We start from the raw sequence: 27,683 nt of genomic DNA, 5'->3' as shown, positions 1-27,683 counted from the left end.
CGCATCCTATAGAACTTGCTCACCATTTTATAGCTGGCAAGTGGTAGAACAGGGATTTAATCTTGGACCCGAGGCCTCTAAAGCCATTCTTCCTTTCTCAGCAGCAGTCCTGAGGTAGACAGTCCTGGATGGCTGAATGCAGACCCCTGGAACACTGGGTGTCAGGCCCTAGGGGGACCTCCAAACACATATCCAGAGAGGAAGCCTGAGCGAACCTTGGAGCCCATATAGTTTCCAAATGCTGGAAAGAATGCAGACTAATCTGAGGTAAGGAAAACGTGATATAATTTGGAAAATTGGAGGCCATGTAATAGAGGAGGGAAAAAAACAACAACAAAAGAAACAGTGGCCTGCTTTGCAGATTCATGACCAACATACCCGACACAACCCTCACCTACCCCAAGCATCTGGCAACCAAAAGAAAAACTTGGCATGAGGCTTTTATATACATAACCAAAACCAAACTCATGTTCTTCCCTCCCGTTCCCAGGCTCTACAGCCCACTGGAGAGCAAGTCCTCAGGATTCTACCTCAACAATTAATGTCCTTGCTCTCTCAAGCCCTTTGCCACTGCCCCAGTTTCAGGGCTTCCTACTCGTCTCTTTCCAGGACAAACATGACCTTCTCCTAAGATGGCTCCCTCCAGCCACCTCCCAAGCCATCCTCCACGGGGTCCCCAGAGGACTCCTCTGGATACAGAAGTCCAGTGCTGTCAGCGGTTCTCAGGTTAAGTCACCTAAGGGGGGCTTCAGGGGGTAGAAATCTAGGGGAGAGCCCTTGGGTCTCCCATATGACAGGCTATTCAGGTTGGCTCCAAATTTGCCATTTAACATAATGAGGTAACAAATTAAATTCCATTTCAAAATACAAATTCTCCTGAACTACATGTTGGAAACCACTGGCCAAAAGGATAAAAGCTGAACTCCTCAGCATGGCCTTCAAGGCCCTCCTTGTCTGTGCATTGAGTTTTACTCAAGCTCCTTCAGCACTTCCGCACGTGATTCCCTGACAGGGAACCCTGACAGGGCACATGCCATGCCATTCATGGCATCATTTGCTCAGCCTAAAACTCCCTCCCACCCACTGATGCTGCCTCTCCTGTGAGAAGTGAGAATCTTCTCTGCTGACCACAGACTCGTGTTCATTTCATCACCTATCTCTGTATTTCTAATATTAATCTCAGTACCTAGTAGGAGCTCAATAAAATTTCACTCAGTCATTCACTAATAAATGAATAAAACAAAAAATCAAATACCACCTTACTCATAATCACGATTCACACAGCTTAAAAACAGAGAGGCTGCTTTGATGTCCTTTTAATGCACCTGCTAACACAGGATTTCCTGTTAAAAACTCTAATTAGTAGATCAATAATAGCATTTTAAAAAAATATAAGAGAATAGAAAACATCATAGCATCTCATGTATTCAAGTTCAGCATTATGTTGTGTAACCTAAATGTGGGTGAAGAATACATAAGCGCACCCATATACATTAATTTTTGTGTGTACTGATCACCATGTAAAATATAATTCCTGCTGATAGTATGCTCAAATTTCTTTCTGTCAAAATCTTAAGTCAGTTATAGACTGGATCAACATGATCAGTCTGAGTCTTCTGTTCAGTTTAAAAAACAAAGAAACGTCATCCTCTCTGATAAAATTCAGTTCAGACAATAATGCTGTTAGTTGTACCAATTAAAATGGCTCCCTGAATGTGAGGGGGAGCTGGAAAAAAAAAAAAGATCTTCGTGTGGGCACACCTGAAGATTACACCTGATTAAATGCACAAAGGCATCTACACAAGCACACCTGTTAATTCAGTGCTGTGGGTTTTGGGTTTCAAATTAGTATCAAGTATATCCTCAGCCTTGCCTCCTCTCCATCCTGTATTTCTCAAGGCAGTCTTGAATACCTCTACATTATTTACAAGCATCCCTTCTAACACTGGCCTTCCCTCAAATGCTTGGAGACAACTTCATGGATCATGTGTGTAGGGGCTCAGGGAAGAAGCTGTGAGAACACACTAATCCTCTGTAGAGGGACCAGTTTCAGGTATAAAGTTTTGTGTTTTCATCATAGGGACGTATGACAGGCTAACTGATTTGGTCTGCAAACTTATTTCTCCAAGATCAGCTCTGGGACTGTCAACCCATGGAACTGTCAAATCCGTCTCAAAAAAGGTAAAAATCGACCAAGGGCCAAGTGGGCTAAATGACACACTGCCAGTTCCGCAGAAACAGGCTGGAGAGCTTTGTTGTTGTCAACCTAAGAAGAAAAGGTTTAAATTAAACACTGGTTAAAAAAACAACAGCAAGAGCATTCTAGTCCATGGGTAGCCTAGTCTGAGGAATGAGTGGCCTTTGGCCGTCATAGTGAAATAAAATTATTCTAGGAACCATAAACTACAGTTACAACGTTCCATTCCCTGTCATGCTTGGCCACCGTATTCACCAAATTCCCTATGTCCTGAAAGTCACAATACATTATTCCAGGAGGACAACTGTGGCCAGCATTTTACAAATATGTAAAGAACCATTAAAGCATCAAACTCCAACTGCTGACATCCACTCGAGGCTAAATGACGCACGGGAAAACAGGCAAACTGTCAGCCAACCTAGGAGTGAGTGCCTCTTTCGAGATGCCCCACCAAGCACCTTCAGCATCCGGAAACATGGAAGGTAAAGAGACAGCTTTTGAAAGAGATTCAGAAACCCTGTAATGGCCTGGGAAAGGACTGGACAAGTATATCTTTAGCTGTAGCTCTACTGAGCAAAAAAGTGTAAAACCCTAAGGGCAGACACTTGGAACACAAAAAGGAAGCAGGGGCCAGATCAAGAGCATCATGTGAAAGAGATCCAATCCTCTGTGTAATGGTTTGTACCAGCTTAAAAATAATGCCTGAAACTTCCAAAGCCATCTCTGTAAGTTAATATTGTAGTAGAGGAAAGAGATCCTGCAAGAATGAAAATCTAAGACCAATACTCTGTGGTGAGAGAAAGACTAAACTCCAGATTCTCCCATCCAAGTACTAACCAGGCCCGACCCTTAGCTTCCGAGATCAGACGAGATCGGGCGCGTTCAGGGTGGTATGGCCGTAGACTAAACTCCAGATTCTAATTATCAACTTTCCCTGTTTCTGCTTATTACTAAGGGGAAAAAAAAAGTGTTTCAATATTATGCACAGAAAGTACCTCAAAAGATATGCATCCAATTTTTTTTTAAAAGGAATTATCTCTTACATTTTAATGTAAAATTCTTAAACACAGGAACTAACCCTTTGATGGGTATCACAGAAATTAGGGGCAAATTTTCCCCAGATGAAGTAGAAACTTGGTAGCTCTGACCATGGATGGGCTCTTCAATCTGACAAGTAAAAGCACCAAACTGCACTTTGATTTCTATGAGGCACTGTAGGAAATGTTGACAGAAGTATTATTCAGTCACAATCTCAAGGGGTTTACTGATCAGCTAGAGAGAGAATATGGATACACCCACCTTGAGCACACACGTGAAACTAATGTAACTCAGGGGGTAGGATACAGAAATACAACTGCCAAAGAAGTTTCTTGAAAAGGTCCGTGTGAACCTCACAGGAGATAGCTTCAAGGAGGAGCCGGGGCTCAGGCTGGAGACAGTAGAGAGGCTTGGTTTCCTAAAGGCTTACAGGGAGCTCCAATAGGTAACGGGGAACATAGGGAGGGCTGGGGACTGGCAAACAGCCCAGCATCTCTCTGATGCTGTTAAGATGCCTATGGACACAATCATGCGACTAGTAAAGCAATTTCACATACGTGCTCAAGAAATCTAAGGAGTCTGCAGAAATTTAAACCTGTATGGCAAAATTTTTCTCAGCCTCACCCAATTAACATGTGTCCATCACCCAATTATGTCACTACCTTAAGGTTCTGAAAATTCACAGGTTTGCAGGAAACTTAAGCTCAGCAAATTCCCTTGAAGAATACACCAATGAGAATAAGGAAAAACTGTGGAAATGGGACATGTTTTTCTTTTCTTTTCTTTCTTTCTTTTTTTTTTTTTTTTTTTTTTTTAAGATTTTACTTATTTATTTGGGAAAGACAGTGAGAGAGAGAACATGAGAAAGGGGAGGTGCAGAGGGAGAGAGAGAAGACGACTCCCGCTGAGAAAGGAGCCTGGGATCATGACCTGGGCTAAAGCCAGATGCTTAACTGACTGAGTCACCCTGGTGCCTTGGGACTTTTCAACCAGAGAATTAAGACGCTAAGATTTAGGTTTTGGGGAAACATCACAAAACTTTTATGTAATCCTGTCACATTCGTTGCTTATTTTATACACACAATCTACTTCCCCAAAATAGATTAAGTGTGGATAAGGAGCAAGCTAATATGGTGCTTACATTGTTGTAATGCTAAAAAATCTGGAATGATGCTCTGTTACTGGGCACCTGTCATACTCTAAGAGTGCTACTGATCTTTGAGGCCTCAAGAAGACAGAAAGGGACAGACTGTTTCCAAGTAACAAAATTGTCAAATTCACAAGTTGACAAGTTAGGTGCAAATGAAGCATCTTATTAGAGGCATATTCAAAAGACTGAAATGTGAACTTTATTGCTTCAAGGACCTTTTTTTTTTTTTTTTAAAGATTTTATTTATTTATTTGACAGACAGAGATCATAAGTAGGCAGAGAGGCAGGCAGAGAGAGGAGGAAGCAGGCTCCCTGCTGAGCAGAGAGCCCGATGCGGGGCTCGATCCCAGGAATCTGAGATCATGACCTGAGCCGAAGGCAGCGGCTTAACCACTGAGCCACCCAGGCGCCCCTGCTTCAAGGACCTTAAAGGAAGCTGTATATTATTGGTTACTTTTCTTTTAAAAAAAGACTTCATTTATTTATTTAGAGTGAGACAGAACAGACAAGAGGTGAGGGAGGCAGAGGCAGAGGGAAAAGCAGGCTCCCCACTAACTAGTGAACTAGTGAAAAGCAGGGAGCCCAACACAGGACTCAATCCCAGGAACCTGGGATCAGGACTTGAGCAGAAGGCAGAGTTAACCAACCAACCGAGTCACCCAGGTGCCCCTGCCTTTTTTTTTTTTTTTAAAGAAAGCAAGCAAACAATAGCAAATGTCACCTTATCATTTTGTAACAGTTTTATTTCTGAATCAAGAACATCAATCTATCTGAAAATGTGCTGTGAGCATTTTTGTTACTTATTGTCACTTGCCCAGCTTCTATCTCCTTTTTCAGACACAGGTCCTTGACTGCAGAGAGTGCTGCCATGCTCGACATCCCTCCACACCCTGCACCACAGTTCACTGGTTCAGGAGTAGCCCCCTGACCAAAGCCTAGTAAACTATAGCCTCCCTATCAACACCCCCCACCACCACCACCATGTTTCCAACTGGAACTAGAAGAATGAGGAGAGTGGTGGGTAGCAATGTCCAGGGGCAGATAGCAATCATCTGTTTCAGTCAGTTGGAAGACCACCTCCAAGGGGAGAGACAGCATCCAAAAACAAGAGACCGAGGGATGGAAACCTTAATTTTTGTGGTCCAGGGCCTGTCTATACTTTGCCTTTCCCTCGGATTGGCTGTTTTAACTCTTCCCTTGATTATGCAGAATGCCCCTGTATCTTTCCCCAAAAGTCCCAATATAAAGTACAGTCTTCTACCATGCCACAATTCTGCATTAGAAATGCCAACCAAAGCCTCTAACTGCCGGCCAAGTGCCCTTTAAGTTGTGGATGGATAGGGCTGGGACGTTTTGTACATAGGGCTTCCTGCTCTTCACCAGTATTGTGTATATAGCTGCTGCTTTTCTTCTTCTTCTTCTTCTTTTTAAAGAGAGGGAGGGAGGAAGAGAGAAAAGGAGCTGGGAGGGAAGAAGCAGAAGCAGAAGAAGCAGAGGGAGGGGAAGGAGGAGAGAGAAAATCCCAAGCAGGCTCCATAGCCAGCACAGAGCCCAACAAGGGGCTCAATCCCATGACCCTGGGATCAAGACCTGGGCCAGAATCAAGTCGACACTCAACTGACTGAGCCACCCAGGTACCCCGTGGATAACTCTTCTTAAAGTAATCATTTGTAGGGGCCCCTGGCTGGCTCAGCCTGTAGAGTATGTGACTCTAGATCTCAGGGTCCTGAGTGAGTCCCACACTGGGTGTGGAACCTACTTAAAATGTAAATAAATAATTGTGTGGGGCACCTGGGTGGCTCAGTGGGTTAAAGCCTCTGCCTTTGGTTGGGGTCATGATCCCAGGGTCCTGGAATCAAGCCCCACATCAGGCTCTCTGCTCAGCAGGGAGCCTGCTTCCCTTCCTCTCTGTGTCTGCGTCTCTGTCTACTTGTGATCTCTGTCTGTCAAATATATAAATAAAATCACAGATAAATAAATAAATAAATGTGTGTACGTATGTAATCATTTCTAAGTATCCAGTTGGTCTCAGCCTGATATAAAAAGATTTTTGGGGCCAATCAGAGCCCCATCTCTGTATTCAACCTCAAAGAGATGTGAACTGGTGAAAACCAGGATACTTAGCAAGTCATGGGGCAATGAGGTCAAAAGAGAAAAGACTGGCAAGAGGAGAACTGGAACTACAGTACCCCAAAGCCACGTGAGAGCTGAGTTAGGAGGGGACAGATACTCTTTCTATGCACAGGGCTCCAGTGAGCCAGGACCACAGCCCATGTTAAAGATGAAGATGCCTCCAGCCCCTCAGTGGCCATGGTCCCTGATGGGATTTCCAGGTCTCGTCAGCCTGAAATTTTGCGTTAGTCCTACCCCCACTCCTCCCTTACTCCGCTAAAGACATAGCCTTTTTTATTCAGATAATTCAAGTAAATTTCTGGTCTTGACAACCAGGAAGAACTAACCAAAAATAACTTTGAATGCAGGCTTCTTTACAGAGAAGCCAAAGAGCAGACACAGACCAAATGCTTGATACCTTGCTACCCAGAGCCCTCCCAATGGATTACTATTTAATGCGATCGTGTCAAAACTGACAAATATACAGTTCAATAACTGAAACCATCTCCTTTAACCAACTTGGTGTCAAAGATCAAAATGTAATTTAAGAAACTATCTAACATCTAGGCATCACTCTCTCTATAAATCAGAAAAATTGAACACTATCACTGAAGATGTGTTTATGTAAGACCTTAGCTCTCTGAACTGCATTAATGTAAAACCTACTTTTTGACACTATCAGTTTTTTCTTATCATGTGACATGTTTTAAAGTGTAGAGGACTTTACAAATGTCCTGTTACGCAAACTGTACCTATAGTGGTACAGTTTCCTATAATGGTACCTGTTCGTAGGTCTCCTTTAGTAGAAACTGGCGAAGGAGTTAAACTATGTAAGTGAATTTAATAAAGGCACAAATCATGACCACATGAGATCTCAAACAACGAAATGCAAAACTTCCTAAGTCCATAGTACCTTCAGATACCTACAATGGATCTGCTGTTTCCAGGAACTGCCAGATAAAAGAGTATTATGATGTTGGAAGCTTTCATAGCATTTTCCTGTTCTTTATCACTGATCTACCACAATTACTTACGAAAGAGAGCAGAGGGAGAAACGAGGTACTGATGCATGCTATAACATCGAAGGACCTTGAAAATGTTTTAAGTAAAAGAAACCCAGTCACAAAAGGCCACATATAGCCTGATTCCCTCTATATAAAATGCCCAGAATAGGTAAATCCATAGTCAGAAAGTAGAGTAGTGGTTGCGAGGAGCTAGAAAGCGTGAGAAAATGGGAAATGACTGCTAATGTGTACAGGATTTCTTTCTGGGGTGATAACAATGTTCTGAAATCAGTGCTGATTACTACACAGCTCTGTGAGTATACTAACAACCCTTACTAAAGTGTGTACTTGACAGAGGCAAATTTTATGATATGTAAATTGTATCTCAATAAAGCTGATATTTAAGAGTAAGACAGATGGGGATGGGCATATTGGCAGAGAGAGCCAGGAAAAGCTGAAGAGAAGAGAAATATCTTAAGTTTTTCCTCTTGCTTACCCAGGCAGTCCCCAATAAGAGAAGATAGATTATATTTCCTAATAAGTTCATTGACAAATTAATCATAAAATGTATGGCGGGGGGCGCCTGGGTGGCTCAGTGGGTTAAGTAAGCCTCTGCCTTCGGCTCAGGTCATGATCTCAAGGTCCTAGGATCCAGCCCCACATTAGGCTCTCTTGCTCAGCGGGGAGCCTGCTTCTCCCTCTCTCTCTGCCTGCCTCTACCTACTTGTGATCTCACTCACTCTGTCACATAAATTTTATTTTAGTAAATGTGTAAGGGTTTTCTCATAGAAATGGTGACTGATTGAATTCCTTAAAGGTAAGAGGCTGATGTAAGTATTTTGGTAGGGTGGGAAAAGGAGTTAAGGCAAAGGCGAAGTGTGAAATAAGAGAGGATTAAGGGAGTGAGGCTCAAGGGAAGAAGTCCTTCCAGGTGGCTGAGAAGCAAGAATGAGGCTCTAGATGACAGGCAGGAGTGTGGGCTGGGTTAGGAAGAGAGAATGGTGGTGTGGTTAAGCGGTGTGGTGAAGGAGAGGAGGGGCAGGCCGTGCTCCCCACAAGGATCATTTACCTCAGGCACTAAGGGATGTCACCATTGCTAAGGTGAGAATACAATGTCAAGGGTGTAAGGAACAGCAGCAGGAACCCAAACTGATATTCAGAGTGGGGAGGGGTTGTCTCCAGCAGTCAGAGGAAATGGAGGGAAAGAAAACTTGACAGAACTGTACTTGAACAAGAAACGATTCCTGCATTCGGAAACTACTGAAACCGTATGTACACAGAAAATAAATTGAGGGTGCAACCTGGAAGTACATGGAATGACCTAAGCAGACTTTCTCCTCAATAGTTTCCATGAGCCTCTTAGGTATGAAATGCCCTTTCAGGCTCAGATTTCACAAATAATGGGTGGCGTATTTACTGTGCACTAGGGACCATGCCTCTCTCTCAAATAATCCCCAATAATGCAAAATTTAGGGAAATAGCTTCAAGACAGGATGAGGAAAATAATGGATAGCTGTTAAAGCCCTATTAATCCTGACTATAAAAACCCACTCCCTCAGGCGAGAAGTCTTTCCCTTGGGTCATAGAAGGGTTCCATTGAACAGGGCAGGTGGGTGAGCAAATAAGAAAAGCTCTCAGTTAATTTTAAAGGAATGAGTCCAAGCTTGAGAAGCCAAAAGCAGACTTTGTATTTTAATGAGGGGTCCTCAGGGATCTGCAGCCTGGCCTCTCTGGTTTTGTGGTGGTGGAAACAAAGCAGCCTTGCCTGGGTTCAGGCCCCCATCCCTTCCCAAGTTCCAATGATCTCTACAGGACTCCATCCACCCTCTTCAAATGACTGCCATTCTTCCTCTTGTGATCACCCCTTGCCTCTAGATTACTAGAGCACTAACTGCCTCTACCACCTTCCTGGCACAGGCATACATGTTTAGTTAATATTTCACATAAATAGGTTTTATCTGACCAATTGGACAATTTTAGACCATGTTTTATAGACTTTTGTATACCCAATAGCATGGTGGCTTTGTACTCACTAGAACATCAAATATTTTTTACAGATATATGTTACATACATGTATATATTATACTTTATGCATACATATTATTCATATTATATATCCTTATTCATATGTATATTATATATGTATATATTTTTATCTATATATATATTTGTTATTCATTTTGGCAGGGCCAGCGGATTATGAATTAACAGTCTAATCCTGGAAGGTTTCTAAGTAAAACCATCAAATTACAGGAAACCATAAAAAATGAAAAGCCAATATCTAAACCACCTTATTAAAAACTCATGATTAGGGCGCCTGGGTGGCTCAGTGGGTTAAGCCGCTGCCTTCAGCTCAGGTCATGATCTCAGTGTCCTGGGATCGAGTCCCGCATCGGGCTCTCTGCTCTCTCTCTCTCTCTCTCTCTCTGCCTGCCTCTCTGTCTACTTGTAATCTCTCTCTCTGTCAAATAAATAAATAAAATCTTAAAAAAAAAAATAATAAAAACTCATGATTATAGGGGTGCCTGGGTGGCTCAGTGTGTTAAGCCTCTACCTTCAGATCAGGTCACAGTCCCAGGGTCCTGGGATCAAGCCCCACATTGGGCTCTCTGCTCAGCAGGGAGCCTGCTTCCCCCTCCCTCTCTGCCTGCCTCTCTGCCTACTTGTGATCTCTCTACCAAATAAATAAGTAAAATCTTTAAAAATATATAAAAAAATAAAAACAAAAACAAAAAAAAAATAAAAATAAAAACAAAAATAAACAAATGGGTTAAGCCTCTGCCTTCTGCTCGGGTCATGATCCCAGGGTCCTGGGATCGAGCCCTGCATTGGGCTTTCTGCTCGGCAGGGAGCCTGCTTCCCCCCACCCCCACTGCCTGCCTCTCTGCCTACTTGTGATCTTTCTCTATCTCAAATAAATAAATAAAATCTTTAAAAAAAAATCTTTTAAGGCTTTAAAAGTAGGTTTTCCTCCATCCAAATGCAGAAATTAAGTGAACATTTTAAGTACATAACTTTAACAATAGCTTGAAATTTGCAGAGAGAAAAGTGATGGCAAGTTCTGCTCCAATTCTCAATGTACAGATTCTAACTCTCTTCCTCCTGAGGAAACCCTGTGCCTGAATCTTTTTTATCTATCACTGCAGGATTTTCTTTAGGATATACTTTTCAAGTTTCCCTAGTAATTTTAATGCACACTCTAATTTAGGCCCAGAGAAATTTTCTGCCCTCCTGGAGATTAAAAATGAGAAGGCCCCAACAGTGATAGGGGTTGGGGCGGTGGGGATTCAATCACTGGTTGGGACCAAGAAGATCCACCCACACAGGAATCCACCTACACAGCGGCTGGAATGAGGCCTGGGATTAGAGGAAGAATGTGCCCCTCTTGCCAAGAGACAGCCCTATACTCAGTTTGGGCAGAAAATGAAGGCTTCTTAGGTGTCAAGATATCTAAACATAAACTGTGATCTACTTACTGGGAGAAGGGGCAGACTACTATTTTAAAGGGATAAAAAGCTGATTTCCACTTTGGGGGTTAATACTCAGAGGTAAGAAGATACGAATACTAAGTGAGAACACTATGGCCATGTCCCAGGAAAGCATTTCTTCAAACTGTATCATATACATTAAAAAATGTGGACTACTGAGCTCCCTCTTACATTAGTGAATCTCAACTTATGGGGGCCCTTGAATTATGCATTTTTAAACAAGTGTGCTAGTCAGTCTTCCACATCCAAAAACAGTGCTTGAGAGCAGTGCCAAAATTTTAGCTGAAAAGAGCAGAGAGCAAATGTGCTCAGGATCTGTTGCAACCTTGTATCCACTTAAAAGAGCACAAAAAGGACTAGTATTCATTTTTATACTAATAATTCAACTGATGCATTATTCCTGATCAGAATTTAAATTCATATTTAGCCCCATGGCCAAATACCTGCTCTTTTATAAATATTTTATATTTTATATATAGGGTATATTTTATAAATATACCCTAGATCAAATACTTGATGGTATTTTAAAGCTCACATTTGTTTGGCAGGATCTATAAGGTTTTAGCCAATAAAATAGTGTCTGTGTGAAGGCACTCACTGGCCACACAAGACTACTGACAGTAAGAAATGTGGGTAGTAAGATACATACCAGAATTCGAAGACTTAGAAAAAAAATCTTAAGTATGTAACTTCTTATACTTGATTGCACATTGATATGATAAAATTTTGGATGAACTGATTAACTGGAATATCTTACTTAGAAGGTTAAAAATCATACATGGCTAGTATTACATTTCTTTCAGGCAACCCTGCTCTAAATATTTAAAGCATATCAGTAGTTTAGCTGATTAAATGCTCCACCAAAATTCTTGGTCACATAAATTACTATGTTTAAAGGGAGTCTGGCCTATATATATAGCAACTAATAACTTATATACTTTACGGATGTAATGTAAAGGATACAATTAAGTGCATTCAGCTCATTTTTCTATGGCTATCAGCTGTCCTTGACTCCCCACTAACCATGTAAACTCAAGGTCAATTTCTTTTGCTAAGTCCATAGCTTAGCAGAAAGACTCTTAGGCATAATTTTAGCTCATAAATGTTGATGAGTGACATCTCCCAAAGGAATTTCATTTTTAATGTCTTTTTTTTTTTTTTTTTTAACTTTTTTAGACATGGGCTTTTTCCTACCATTTTTCTATGTCATGATTTTGGGAGGGGAAATTTAAGCTTATGAATGTGATATTAGATGCTAAGATGTTTTTATGCTTTGTTTTCCTCATTACAAAATATTTCAGATTTTATTTCAGGAAAAAATTCAGGTAAGTAAAAAGGAAAATCACGTAGAAATAAAAACTATTTTGGTGTATATCCTCCCAATTTTTAAAATTCACTGTTTATGAGTTTTGATACAAAGATTAATTCTAATCTTTTTTTTTTTTTTTGAGAGAAAGTGTATTTGCTGGGGGGAGGGGGAGCAGAGAAGAACAGAGGGAACAGGAGAGAAAAATTCTTAAGCAGACTCCACACACACTACAGAGCTCCACGGGAACTGGGGGCTCAAGCTCATGACCCTGAGATCATGACCTGCACCATTTCAAGAATAAGATGTCAACTGACTGAGCCATCCAGGCGCCCCAACTTCATCAGTATTTTCAAGCAAAATGTACTTTTTAAAGGATTTGTGTTGATTGTACAAAATATAACCTCCAACCATAAACACTTATCACTTAGAAAAAGAAAACATTTATCTTTTACATTTCTTTAAAAGATTAGGTTTTACGTTTTTATTTCAAATAAAGTGCTGCTTTACAAAAAGCCCCACTTATTTTGAATCCCTTTCTTCAATAGCACATGTTCCACAGTGCAGGGGCATGTGGTCAGAGGTCAGGAATGTGGGTATGCCATCATGGGATGTGGGAAATCATTTACAGAATGCATAAAAGTCACTTCACAGCACTCTGCCCTAAGGCTCAATCGGCATGGCATCTCTCTGCTACACAACATGATATATCAAGGCTTTTCTCATCTTCCTTCTAAATTACAAATGGGAGCACAGAGTTTAGGCAGAAGTATAAATCTCCCCAGTCTCTTATATATAAAATCTGTGAACATGGGGCAACAGTCCATCTTAGTTCTAATTACTTTCTAAAACATTCCTAAGTCTTGGTCTTTTGCAAGCTAATGCCTTGACAGACCCCCACTCTTCACCCAAATTGTGTGAGGGCAAACTTTCAGATGAAGCTTTTCTCTACTGTGGGAAAAAGCTGCTGCTTCTGTCCCCACCAGGAGATTCCCTAGACAGATGATGAAGATGGCAAAGTTCACTTCCCTGTGACTCCACTCGTGTTTTCTTCTGATGTTTTGGGTACTAAAGACCGGGAGGGCTGGTGATGAGTGACTGAGATGTGAATCAGACTAATTTTCAAGCAAAAAAGTCTAACGAGACTAGAAAGATTCAAAGCTCCCTAGGCAATGGAACCCAGACTCTTTCATCTTTGTGATGATAAACTGGCACTTGATAAGGGACTGCAGGCCTGATTCTTATGTTTTTAAAACACGGATGTGTTCCACACTGTACTAGAGAAGCCATCCCCCTATGAAATCTCTTATACCAAATGGGTGTCCCAGAATGCAATTCCCTTCACTGCCTGGAGTGAGCTGCAGATCCCCCAGCTTAAGGGATCTGTCCCCCAAGACTGCCTCCACTTCCGATGCCAGTCACAAGTCCCAGGCCACCCACCATACTTCTGACTGATCAGCTCTAAGTTCATGGGTTCCCCTGAACAACCCCCTTAGGTTCAAAAATATACTAGGACAAAGCTTTTGCAAAGCAAAGGAAACAGTTAACAAAATCAAAAGACAACTGACAGAATGGGAGAAGATATTTGCAAACGACGTATCAGATAAAGGACTAGTGTCCAGAATCTATAAAGAACTTAGCAAACTCAACACCCAAAGAACAAATAATCCAATCAAGAAATGGGCAGAGGACATGAACAGACATTTCTGCAAAGAAGACATCCACATGGCCAACAGACACATGAAAAAGGGCTCCATATCACTCGGCATCAGGGAAATACAAATCAAAACCACAATGAGTTATCACCTCACACCAGTCAGAATGGCTAAAATCAACAAGTCAGGAAATGACAGATGCTGGCAAGGATGCGGAGAAAGGGGAACCCTCCTACACTGTTGGTGGGAATGCAAGCTGGTGCAGCCACTCTGGAAAACAGCATGGAGGTTCCTCAAAATGTTGAAAATAGAACTGCCCTATGACCCAGCAATTGCACTATTGGGTATTTACCCTAAAGATACAAACGTAGTGATCCAAAGGGGCACATGCACCCGAATGTTTATAGCAGCAATGTCCACAATAGCCAAACTATGGAAAGAACCTAGATGTCCATCAACAGATGAATGGATCAAGAAGATGTGGTATATATACACAATGGAATACTATGCAGCCATCAAAAGAAATGAAATCTTGCCATTTGCGACACATGGATGAAACTAGAGCATATCATGCTTAGCGAAATAAGTCAAGCAGAGAAAGACAACTATCATATGATCTCCCTGATATGAGGAAGTGGTGATGCAACATGGGGGCTTAAGTGGGTAGGAGAAGAATAAATGAAACAAGATGGGATTGGGAGGGAGACAAACTATAAGTGACTCTTAATCTCACAAAACAAACTGAGGGTTGCTGGGGGGAGGGGGTTTGGGAGAAGGGGGTGGGATTATGGACATTGGGGAGGTTTTGTGCTTTGGTGAGTGCTGTGAAGTGTGTAAACCTGGTGATTCACAGACCTGTACCCCTGGGGATAAAAATATATGTTTATAAAAAATAAAAAATAAAAAAATATATATACTAGGACAACTCACAGAACTCAGGAAAATACTTATGTCTGCTGAAACAGCCAAATGGAAGAGGTTTATAGGCAAGGTGTGTGGAGGGGCACAGAACTTTCATGGCCTCTCAGGACCCACCACCCTTCCAACACACTAATATATTCCCCAGCCCAAGAGCTCTTCAAATCCTCCAAACCCAAGTCATTTAGGGGTTTTTAGGGAAGTTTCAAAATACCTAGACATGATTGATTAAATCAACCATAGAGATTAAACTTAATCTCTAGGCCCCCCTCTTTTCCAGAAGGTGGGCTCAAAGTTCCCACCTTCTCATTATTTGGTCATTTCAGTGACTAGTACCATCCTAATAGAGCTAAAGGTCTCACCCTCAGTCACCCCACCACCACCCCCAACAAATCCAGGTGTGAGGAAGATGGCTTTTCATGAATAACAAAAGATGCTCAGCAAATTCCAAGGGTTTTAGGAGTTCCTCAGCCAGGACTGAGGACAAAAACAGTATTTATTACAACACAAAGCTAAAAGCAAGAAGAGGATAAAGGAAAGTAAAACTCAGATTAAGAACAGTTTTTACAACTCACAGGAAGAACATATACCTATATATAATGTACATTACCTGTATATAAAACATGTATACATAGCAGCCTAGTAACAGAAAATATCTGTAAACTGGGTGAGAATTAATTTGTAGCCAGTAGTTTACCTCACCTTATTTCCTCAGAGATACAAATATTTAAAGCCACTTAGTAAAGGACACAATCCAAGGTGGTGTTTACACTGTCAATACAAAATGTACCGTAAAAAGATGAATTCCTGCAGTAATGTCTTTTATGTATCACCCCAGGCTTCAAGACTGTAGTCTAAAGAAGACTCAACATGTAGAGTACTTGAGAGGGAGGGGAAACTTGCTATATACATTTCCACCACACTAGCCAAGATTTCCCACTTTAGAACATGCGTCTGTAAGCATTCCCTCAAGCTGAATCTATCATTATACTACTTCCCTCTAAGAGACAGGAAGATATTTCTCTTTTCTCAGAATGAGGTGCCAGCCTTCCACACCACTCCCACATTAAAGTGTGCCTTTAACGTAACTCTGTTGAGTTTGATACTTCAATTCTTACTAGACTTGAGCTGGGTCTAGATGGATGAATGGTCTCAGACACCCAGGGAAATAGGCCAGTCAACCACCAAGACTCCACACCAGTCTTGAAATGTGATTCCCCAGAGCAGCCACATCAGCATCACCGGGGACCCTGTTAGAAATGTTTATCACCGGGACGCCTGGGTAGCTCAGTTGGTTAAGCAGCTGCCTTCAGCTCAGGTCATGATCCCAGCGTCCAGGGATGGAGTCCCACATCGGGCTCCTTGCTCGGCAGGGAACCTGCTTCTTCCTCCGCCTCTGCCTGCCATTCTGTCTGCCTGTGCTCGCTCGTGCTCTCTCGCGCGCTCTCTCTCTCTCTCTCTCTCTGACAAATAAATAAATAAATAAAACAAAGGGGAAATGTTTATCACTAAGCTTTGTCCTAGACTTACTGAATCAGAAACTGCGGGTGGGCCCAGCAATTACAAGATGACCAGGCAATTATGATGCATGCTCACATTCTAGAAGCCCAGTTCCAGATACTGCTGAACTGTTCTGGCTCTCTCTCTCTCTTTTTTTAATTCTGTTGCTCTTATTTTCAGCATATAAGATTCTTAGAAAGCTCAGAGACTTTTCTGTCCCACAGAATAGGGAGTTAGGTAACAAGATTATTTCCTCCAATTAACAGATGGTTTTCCTGGTATCTACTGGATGCACTGAAAGCAATTCTTTTTCTAGACATCATTTAACCTAGAGGCAACACATTTTCAGTAACTTTCATGATTACTCATGGCTTCTTCTGGACCACAGGATTTTTCCTGAGCCTTTTATCATCTTTTTTTTTCTTAAGCCTGTTTCAGTTACCCAATATCAATATTCTATACCAGTGAGCTTTCAATCGTTTTGTATTTTACTGAATATAGAAAAATAGGAGAGTGTATATACTTTGGAGCCAGTCTGCCTTAGCCACTTATGAGCAGTGTAACTCTGGGCAAGTTACTTAATCTCTCTATGCCTCAGTTTCCTCATCTATACTCTACAGATATATATGGTCATATATGGTTGTTATGGGATTAACTGTTAATACATACAATACATTTAGAACGCCGCCTGCACATGGGAAGCACCATCTTAAATGCTATTACTATCATAACTACCGTAGTTCAGAGACCTAGATAACAGAGAAGGCCACCCTAGGAAGTGTTAGGACAACTGATCAATACTAAGGACGTTGGGGATCTCCCCTGGAACTGCATGAAAAATCAGATACTAAGAGCAAGGAACAATTCTACAATTGCAGGTACAATTTTCCTTACAAGGGAGGTAATACATAGTAGCCTAAAATCAGAAAGTAAATGACTCATGATGAAAGGTAATTGGCCACCAATATCATACTGATCTAAAAACTTAAATGATTCAAGAAAAAGAGGTAAGAGATCAAAGTACAAATCAATCCACTGGCACAAGCCAGGATCAAGGTTTCCATAAGGTTCCATGTTAATGAATAAGCTAGAAAATCTTCCAATTCTAGAACAACTACCTGGTTAATCATTCGTTTATGCCCTCAGATCAGGCTAGCTCGAGAAAGATCCTTAAATCACCACCACTCAAGAGACACATTATCCTAAGGCAACTGGAGAATTTTCCTATAGCATCTAGTTGGCTGCACCCCCCATATCCACTTCTGTCTTCCTCCTTCCTGTAATATTCCAAATTTTCTAGCCAAACTGTTCAGATGGGCTGACCCCTCCTCACCTCACCCCACAACCCCCTCACTACTCCAGAAGTGTGTCCGGATTAGCTGATGTCAGTCAGCATATCCTCTTCTCTGACTCCACCTGGACAGAGATTCTGAGGGAGACCTGTGACCCAAGTCAGGATCAGTCAGGCCAGTGAGACTGCTCCTAGGGCCATGGTAGAAATACTGGGGCAGCAGAAGTGTTCTTTTCTCCTGGATATCCTTACAGGCAGATCTGGGACCTGGGACAGTCATCTTGGAGCTACAAGGCCAAAAATATAGAGAAAAAAACTGGGCCCTGATCACACCTTTTAAGCCCAGGAGTAAGTCTTGCTTTAAAGGCCAAATTTGTCTTCAGTGTGACCAATATATTCTCTTTATCATTTAAACCACTTTGAGTTAGGTTTCCTATTGCTTACAGTCAAGAAAACTCTGAACGACACATGTATCATAATCAGATGACACCATAAAGGTAACAAGAGAAGTCAGCTATATGAACAATTAACAGTAAACTTACCTGTCTGACATGGCTATAATTTATGGGTAATAATCAAAGAAATTAAGAAAAAAAAATCATTAACCCACTTTTTTCATTTGGAAAGCATTTGATCTGAAATCTCAAAGTACAGATGCAAGACCTTAAATGACTCTGCTTTGATCTCTAGTTTACATGTATTCAGCATTGCTGAGTTTTCATCTTGATGGAACTGCTTCTGGATTTTCAGGACAATTTCAGGGTAAGACACTTCCCACCCCAACTATGGCGAGGGTGAAAGTATGTTCTAAGTATTCAACAGCAAAAAGGGAGTGAGAGATCACAAAGGGAGGATGTGTTTCTGCTAATTTTAATGAATCAATAGCAAACGTACCCATTGTAGCATTAAACATGCCCTTACCAGATAAAGCTATTGCTTTTTTACATCTAAAACCCTTGCATGGGATACAACTACCCTTTGTACTCAAAGTAAGCATTCTACTACTGTAACAAGTCAAGTCAACTAATATAATAAAGCACACAGGCTAATTTGTGTATTTTTCTGCATATAGCCCAGTAAGCTACATTATTTTGAAATGTAAGAGGAGTCAAAAATTCTTACAAACCTAGGGCAGCTCAAAAAAAATCATTCAATCATTTTGGCCTTAGGATGGACAACTCTCCAAATATGGACCTGGATATCTTATGCAATGGGCAGCTTGCTCTCCTGGGACATATATAAGCAGAGGTGAGCTGACCTTCTTGTAGCGGAGACAAGGCGGGTGATTTTAAAGGGAGCTATAAGGGCCGCTGGGCCTCCGTAACAGGACATGATGGGACTTACCTGCCAAAGCCTTGATGCGGGACCGCTCAAAGAGCCTCGCAGAGCTGTTCTCATTGTCCCAGTCATCCACGTCCCAGCGGTTGTTGACATCGCTGTACTGCTGTTGGATCTCAATGTTGTCATAGTCTGTGGCTACTGTGGTTGTCATCTTGAACTGTCTCAGCTGCTCCTCCACATCAGCTCCTTCTTAGAGTTCTGTGAGAAAGACAAAGAAAACCTGATTTAGATGTCTAAAGCGTGCTTCGTCCCCATGAAGCCCACTGGGTTAGAGGTGAGTAGAAGCCCAAACAATTCCTGCAAGTCAAGAACAGATTTCTGGGGTCAACTGAAGATGATTTGGAACCTCAGCACTGCCTCATAACACGTGTGTGACCTTGGCCAGTGTACTTAACATCTCTGAGCCTCAGTTTCCCCAACCATTAAAAAGGAAAGATAATCTCCATGTTGTTGAGAGGACTGAATGAAATGATGGGCACCCAATCCACGGTGGGTTTCCCGCCCCCTTTTTAAAGTTTAAGCTTTGCAATTTTTTTTTAAGAATTTATTTATTTGACAGAGAGAGAGAGATCACAAGTAGGCAGAGAGGCAGGCAGAGGGGGAGGAGGAAGCAGGTTCCCTGCTGAGCAGAGAGCCCAATGTGGGGCTCGATCCCAGGACCCTGGGACTGTGACCTGATCTGAAGGCAGAGGCTTAACCCACTGAGTAACTCGGGCACCCCATAAGCTTTGCAATTTTAAAGTTCTTTTGGAACTAGATGAATATCTACTTGGGGCTTCTGAATGAACTCATTTATTTCTACTCTGTACTATAATCTTTTAGCTTCTCCTGGAAATTCATAAAATGTTATATAAGAGAACAGATCGTTTGACCTAAATATCTCATTCCTACTATAAAACAGATGCCTAAGATCAAGTGAGATAGTAAATGTAAGTCACTAACAACTGTTCCAGTGTACAGCAGAGGCTTATTAAGGAATGACTACAATTATTTATATTGCTGTTATTTACAAATTCTCTGACCAATACCCAATTCTCAGGGACCTACCCAGGTAGTATTCTACAGGAACAAAAGAGAAACAAAAACCTGGCCCTCAACTTTTGATCTACTGCTATCTTCACCTCATCAAAATGACCTCAGAGAATTATGAGAATACCTTTAGCTGCTTCCCTCTTCAATACAGCTATGATGCATCCACTGAACCAGAATGCACTGAGGACTTACTACGTGCTCAGCACTGTTTCAGATGCTAGGGATAACAGCAAACAAGATAAGGACTCAGCTCCAGGGAAACCTATGGCCTTGTAGGAGGAGCCGGACAAAAAGCACACAAAAAAAGGCAAAACAGTTGAAAGAAAATAAAAAAGTAGAGTGAGGCAATAGAGTCGTGATCAACTGTACTGTATTATAAACTTCAAAGTTGCTAAGAGACTAGGTCTTACTGTTAACACCACCAAAAAAAAAATGCTAATTACATGATGTGACAGACATGCATCTAATGCTACAGTAGTGATCATATTGCAATACAGAAATATATCAAACCAACATGCTGTTGATTTCCTTAAGTTTACATAACGTTATACATCAAATGTACTTCCATTTAAGAAAAAAAGAGAGATTGAGGCTATTTCATATTTCAGATCTAGTGGTCAGGGAAGGCCTCTGGGAGTCAGTATTTAAAGTGAGATATCAATGTCAAAAAGGAAGAGGTCATGCCCAGATCAAGAGAAATAGCATTCCAGGCAAGGGAAAACCTTTATGTTGAGAAGCAGGACAGCTTGTTGGAGGAATGAAGAAGTCAATGACCCATATAATCACCCACTGTCGCTCAAACACAAGTATTTGGATGGGAGTAAAATCCTGGCTACCAATCACATAGACATAATCAATCGCAACAATATAAACTTATCAGTAGATTAACTTTAACATCTACATTAGCAATGTATTTACCAGATTCCATAAAAACACACACAAAAAAAATCACAGGAGCGTAAGCTAATAAGTACGTTATATTGATCTGTTTGTCGCTTTCAACACCGAGTCATAACTCCCTTCAAAAAAAGAAGTCAATCGTGTCATGTACCATTTGACCTTGGAGGTGGTTAATTTTCAGAACAATGTCAATACCAAAGGCTTTCATAAAATTCAGCCATCTCTATGAGGAAAAACAAATATTAAGTTATTATGAATTCCAAATTTCTGAAAGCAGAAAAAGTGCGATTTAACCCAACCCAAGGTCAAATCTAAACACTACGTACCTCTCGGAATTCGTGCTGGCTATCTGGTGCCACCTGCTGACCACTGAGAACAAGCCACACTAGGGCCTCCATGGCAGCCATTTACTGGGGCTCCAACTCCCTCCACACCTGACTCCTTAGTAAGCCCCACTCCCACCATTTCCCCACTCGCGTCTTTCCTCCTACCACTGACTTATCCCCAGATCAGTGACTGCTTTCCAAAGATTTCTCAACAAGCAAGTGCTAATCCTTTCCTTAAGCTTTAAATAAGTCGTTCAAACCACATAAGCACATTTTGTCCCAAATATTCTTCTTTAATGGTGTTTGTTCTTTAATAATACCATTTTTCCTTAAAAAATGGGAAGCAAAAGGCTGTGTACAAAAGAAATACCAATGCTTTCAGCTATTCTTTTTATCCAATTGTTTCACTTGAGTGTCTAAGAACTTGAATATCAGGGTCATTTTTTTTCTTCAAAATGTTCCATCTGTCCTAAGATAATATCCTATCAAACAGCTAATTTGTTATAATGGAGTCTTCCCCTCCCCCTCCAGGGTAATGTTAAAGCAAAACATCCTAAACCCCACCAGGACCACAGTGAAATGGTACTTCTAAGTATTCAATAGCAACAACGGAGTAACCTAAGCGTAAAGGAAAAGTCAGAGTCAAGGTAAATGTGGGTAAGTGTTCCCAGGGCATGGGGATTCCAAAAAGTCCAGTACCCTGTGAACACCATTATCCCCCAACCTCCTTCAACAAAAGCCAGCTGAGAGGGCAGTGTGTATCACACATGGAGGTGTCTCCAACAGGTTATCTATAAAGGGCCAGATTTTCCCAAGGTGGTATCAGCCATGCGTCCCCACAGTCAGTGAGGTAATCTGTACTTCTTAAATGGCTGTGGGGAGATTATGAGAAGAGAAGAGTGGAGAGCTGGCCATCTTGGAACTCTGTCTGGTGGGTCCGCCATTTGGAAAGCAGGAAAGGACTAACTATATAAGGTTGGCATGGAACACGACATCTTTTCTCCCAGAGAATGGCTCTCATTGCCTCTATGGGCTCAGTGTGGGCCTAGATGCTGACCGACTTGATCACCACAGCAGGAATTCATTAAATAATCCCTGAATGAATAAAAATCAATAATATCCTGGGTGTGATATGAATACTACCCATGTTTTTGTGGCTAGGTTTTAAGAAGATGGTTAAAATTCATACCTACCTTCTCTGCCCTAAGTCTGTGTGTGTGTGTGTAAACAAGGAATATGTAAACCAAGACCCCTCCACCAAATTACTCTTCTCTAACTCTATATCCCATAAATGAATTTCCCCAAAGATACACAGAAACATTCCAAAGGCTCATTATTTTCTGCTTTGATAATTAGACAATAATTTTATTTCTTCAAAGTGGCAGACCAAAACAGACACAGATCAGGAGGAAATGATCATGCCACACCCAGAAAGCAAATGTCCCTACATTAGGGACCAAAATGCTGTTGATTTCCTTAAAGTTACATAACGTTATACATCAAATGTACCTCAATTTAAGAAAAAAAGAGAGATTGAGGTTATTTCATATTTCAGATCTAGTGGTCAGGGAAGGCCTCTGGGAGTCAGTATTTAAAGTGGGATCTCAATGTCAAAAAGGAACAGGTCATGCCCAGATTAAGAGAAATAGCATTCCAGGCAAGGGAAAGCCTTTATGTTGAGAAGCTACATAGGTCCCTACAGCTCTTGCAGGTGCTACACTACGAGGTCATGACCATCAAAAAAAAGCCAGAACATTACCATTCCAAGTTTCAGTAGTATTCTATTAGTTCACCTCTTTAGATTAAAATAACATAAATCAATACCTGGCAAAGCCCAGAGGGAAAATATCTTATCTGTTTACTTCCAAGATACCAAATCTGTTTTCCCCGTGACACAGGTAGTAGATAAACGCACAGGTTTTTGTTCTTTATAATTATCTCCCAAGTTTCCTTCCACGGCCCTCTTCTGTTTCTGTATAAAATCTCCTTGGGTGATGTTACCCACTCCCCAATCTTGGACTCCTCCCCTATGTTGACAGTTGCCCTCTGGACAGCTAAATGCAGAGGTCCTAAGGATGACCAGGCCAGTGTCTAAAACTAAGCCCGTAATTCCTCCTCCAGACCCCATTTCCTTCCCATCACTCCCTTGCTGAATGGCATCCCCTCCTTTCTTCCAGTTACCTCAGCTAGACACCTGGCTGTCCTCCCTCATTTCTCCCTCCCAGCTTCAGCCTCCAAGGCTGCTTTTACCTCCTGACAACCAGGAATTAGCTCAAACAACAGTTTCTTCTTTTTCCAGCAACTCACCCTACCCTTTCCCTGATATTGCCACCAGAGGGACCTTCTCAAATGTAAGTCCAATGATTCATTCCTGTGACTAAAACCCACTGAGGCCCATGCCTTCAGAATAATGCCCCAAAACCTTTGAAGAAAAAGGGGACTCCTTCACAAGGGAACTCTGACCAGCTCTACAGCCTGGTCTCAATACTCCTGTCCTAAGCTCTTGTAGCTCCTGAGGGGGGGGGGAAATCAGGCTCTTGACTTACCTCCAAATGAACTGGAAATAGCTTTTTCTGCTCTCCACAAATCCTAGTTTTAGGTTATTACCTTACTGAATCTACCTCTTATCAGTTACCACCACTACCTCCTGTTCTGAATTAAGACAACTTTAGATAACCCTGAATATGTCCTCCATCCCAGACACCTTTTGTACTGCTGACCTGTCACTTAGCATTATAAGACTGTTTCACAAGTACAAAACTTTTATTTACTTATTGTCACCAGGCCATTGTCTCTTTTTTTTTTTTTTTTTTTTTTTTAATTTTTTTTTTTTTATTTTATTTTTTTTTTAAAGATTTTTTTTTATTTGTTTATTTGACAGAGAGAAATCACAAGTAGATGGAGAGGCAGGCAGAGAGAGAGAGAGTAAAGCAGGCTCTCTGCTGAGCAGAGAGCCCGATGCGGGACTCGATCCCAGGACTCTGAGATCATGACCTGAGCCGAAGGCAGCGGCTTAACCCACTGAGCCACCCAGGCGCCCCCAGGCCATTGTCTCTTGAGGTCATGTTTTATCATATTGTTCTTCTGTCTTCTCAGCTCCTAGTGGGGTGCTCGGAAATATTAAGTGCTTGCTAATTATTTGTTTGTGGCTGGTTGGGTGGGTGGGAGGCTGGTAGGTGAAGGTCTAGAAGTTGAGGACACAGAGTCAACATCAATTCAAGCTGCCACTCTGGTACTATCGCCATCAGGCACAAAGGCCAAAACACATACTCATTGGATCTCCTGGGCACTCCACTTTCAAGGAAGTCACAATTTTAGACTAGGCTGCTGATAAATATAAACACAGATTTAGTAAGGTCCTTCTCCATGTACACATTAACACGTAGGTTTCTCTTTGTAATTTAGTTTTAACCCACCAAGAGTTTATTTTTTTGTCCGGACTACTCAGATTTCAGAAAGTAAAGAAACAAGTAGAAAATAAATGGGATTTTCACTGGCACTATACACACACACACACACACACCCCACACACAAACACATCACTCCTTATTACCCAATTTTAATTAAAAGCTCTAATAAATTAAATGAAAATGAAAAAGGTAATTTAACATTTGCCAATCCTTTCTGAAGAAGAAAACCATATGCTAACACTTATTTTGGCAGAAGCCACAGACCCAAATGTTCTGCAAACACTTAAAACACTCCCGCTTTACTCACAGAAGACTTGAAAAAGCATACTCTGGACTGTTGGTGTGCTATCTTTTAAAAAAGCTCTGCTCTGGGATTTTGAACGGATCAAGCTGTGGGTCTGACAATTTCCAGCAAAAGACCCAGAAGAGATCTGCCTCAATCCTCTCAACTGTACTGTCTCCAAAAAGTAAGACTTGAGTCACACCCTATTTCCAATGTGTCCACTGAGGCATTCTGCACCATGAATCAAATGGTCAACAAAGAGGAATATGTGCAAGAAACCACAAGGATGGAGAAACCCAGCTAACCTACTATTATTCAGGTTCATGGAGCTAGTTTCACCATAAGGTCCAAGACACCATCCTAAATATTCAGAGTTCCCTGTTCACAAAACCAAGACAAGTATAAGTTCTAGTGTGACAATTAACCAAGTCATGCATCCAGTCCTTTATAAAAGCATCATTTGCTTTTTTTAAGTAAGCTCTATGCCCAAAATGATCCTGAGATCAAGAGTCACATGCGCTACTGACTGAGCCAGCCAACTACCCCAGTATCATTCACTTTTAAAATTACCAGTTGACTTGCAGCTTTACAGAAACACATCAACTATACAAAAAGCATGACACAGCTGTACAAACTAGCCAAAATTCAGACTCAGACCATTCTGAGAGGAAGTATGCTCAGAGACCTGTTTAATAATTAACCATTGTTTATAAAGGTAGTCCTCAAATACTCTAGCTAACTTTTGTTGGTTTTATTTATCAATGACAGAATAGGTTAAAATCTCCCATTGTGAGTGTGGATATATCAAATTTTCCTTTTAATTTCCTGGATACATACAAATTATAACTACTTTGTCTTCTTGGTGGGCTGTTTAACATTGAAATAGCCTCTTTTCTCCCTATTCACACATTAACTCATTCATTGGTAATAATAATTTTCTCCCTATTCACACATTAACTCATTCATTGATAATAATAAAATATGCTTAGTATATATTTTTTCCATTCTACTATTTCACCTTCTATTTTGTTTTAGGTTTTAGTTATGTCTCTTGTTTTTAAATCTAATCCAAGTGTTTCTGTCATTTTGTGGGCAAATATAATCCATTTACATTTATTAGGATTATGGACATATTTACTGCTTCAACCAACTTGCTTTCTATCTTAATTAATGAAGTGGCAAAACTAGGGCTTAAAGGGTTAAACAACTGGGTCATGTCACATAGCTATGAGCCAGCATCTACAATATTTTTGCCACCTCTGAATCCTAAGCCACAAGAACTCTAAACCTAATCTTTAAAACACAGAAAACTGGGGCGCCTGGGTGGCTCAGTGGGTTAAAGCCTCTGCCTTCGGCTCAGGTCATGATCCCAGAGTCCTGGGACTGAGCCCCCCATTGGGCTCTCTGCTCAGCGGGGAGCTTGCTTCCTCCTCTCTCTGCCTGCTTCTCTGCCTACTTGTGATCTCTGTCTGTCAAATAAATAAATAAAATCTTAAAAAAAAAAAACATACAGGAAGCTGACGAGTCTAACAACCAAAGAAAATGCTAATTGTATTTAAAAAGATGTAACTTTCATGCTAGCTTACTCTGTGTGAGCATAGTGTTTTACTTGCTTTTTCATTCATTGCTTCCCAGCAACCTTTTGATGCAGATAGTATTATTAGCCCTACTTTATTTATTTATTTAAGTAATGTCTACACTCAACTTCACCAGACACCAAATCTGCCAACACCCTGATCTTGAAACTTCCAGGCTCCATACCATGAGAAACAAATGTCTGTTGTTTATCTATGGTATTTTGTCGTAACAGCCCAAAGACATTTATATTGCCAATACTCAGAAGTAGCCTCTTTCCTACACAGGTGAAAGATCTGCCTAGAAGGCTGATTCTAGTTTTATGAACAAAGTTCTAGGGACAAATTCCCTTTTTTAATGTGGGCATGTTATGTCACACCCTACTCTATGGAGGAGCAAAACTAACCTTTATTATAAAGGAAATAAATTTTAAAATATTTCACTGACCATAATTCATTTTATTTTAAAGTAATCTATTAAAAAGAATCCATCACTATGGCTTAGTAACATATTATACAATGACCAAAACCAGATCTCTACCACAAAGAGGAGTATAACATAGGGGAGAAACAAGGCATGTCTCTGACCTTCCTCCATTGTATAGGATAAACTACACAGTAAAACAATGGAATTGCTTATTATTATTATTATATTATTATTATTTGAGTATCTTAAATGAAAGGAAAATTAATTATATATTGAATAGAAATTTATTCTTTTACTATTTGTACATTTGTACAAAGTACCTTATTCCTTTTTTTTTTTGCCTACCTATGATACCATTTAGATTCTAATATAAATCTGCAAACCCTAAAATTTTTTGAGACTATCTTTATTTTGAAAAGAGAAAGATTAACTTTCCCAAAGTTTATCTATAAGTCTCCAAATCACCTAATTTGAATTAAAAAAAAAAAAAGTCAAAATTTTCTACTAAATATATGGCTATCCTCATTGGCAGTTAAAGGCCAAACTTGGTTTTGTTCTCCTTACACAGAGATGCAATTAAAATTGAAATCATTAACTCAAGGCAGACTTAACACCATGATCTGATGGCCAATGGGAGGTTTCTGAGCCACTATAAATAACTACTTTGGTCTTACTCTTATTCCCAGATAATTTTAAATTACATTACAATATAGGCCTAATGCTTCCACTC

The 27,683-nt window shown here is 40.8% G+C and overlaps 1 protein-coding gene across 4 annotated transcripts in view; it reads right to left on the bottom strand.

Moving 5' to 3' along the window:
• Positions 1–27,683, bottom strand: part of SPTBN1 (spectrin beta, non-erythrocytic 1) — a 195,302-nt gene that overhangs the window by 121,914 nt on the left and 45,705 nt on the right. For all 4 annotated transcript variants that reach the window (XM_059187673.1, XM_059187669.1, XM_059187670.1 and 1 more), the window contains exon 2: positions 19,005–19,199. In XM_059187673.1, the coding sequence (XP_059043656.1) occupies positions 19,005–19,152 (148 nt within the window). In that variant the 5' untranslated portion in view covers positions 19,153–19,199. The remainder of the gene's footprint in view (positions 1–19,004; positions 19,200–27,683) is intronic.

Source organism: Mustela lutreola, chromosome 9, assembly GCF_030435805.1.
Source record: "Mustela lutreola isolate mMusLut2 chromosome 9, mMusLut2.pri, whole genome shotgun sequence".
NCBI lineage: Eukaryota > Metazoa > Chordata > Mammalia > Carnivora > Mustelidae > Mustela > Mustela lutreola.
This window is presented reverse-complemented; position numbering and strand designations above follow the sequence as displayed.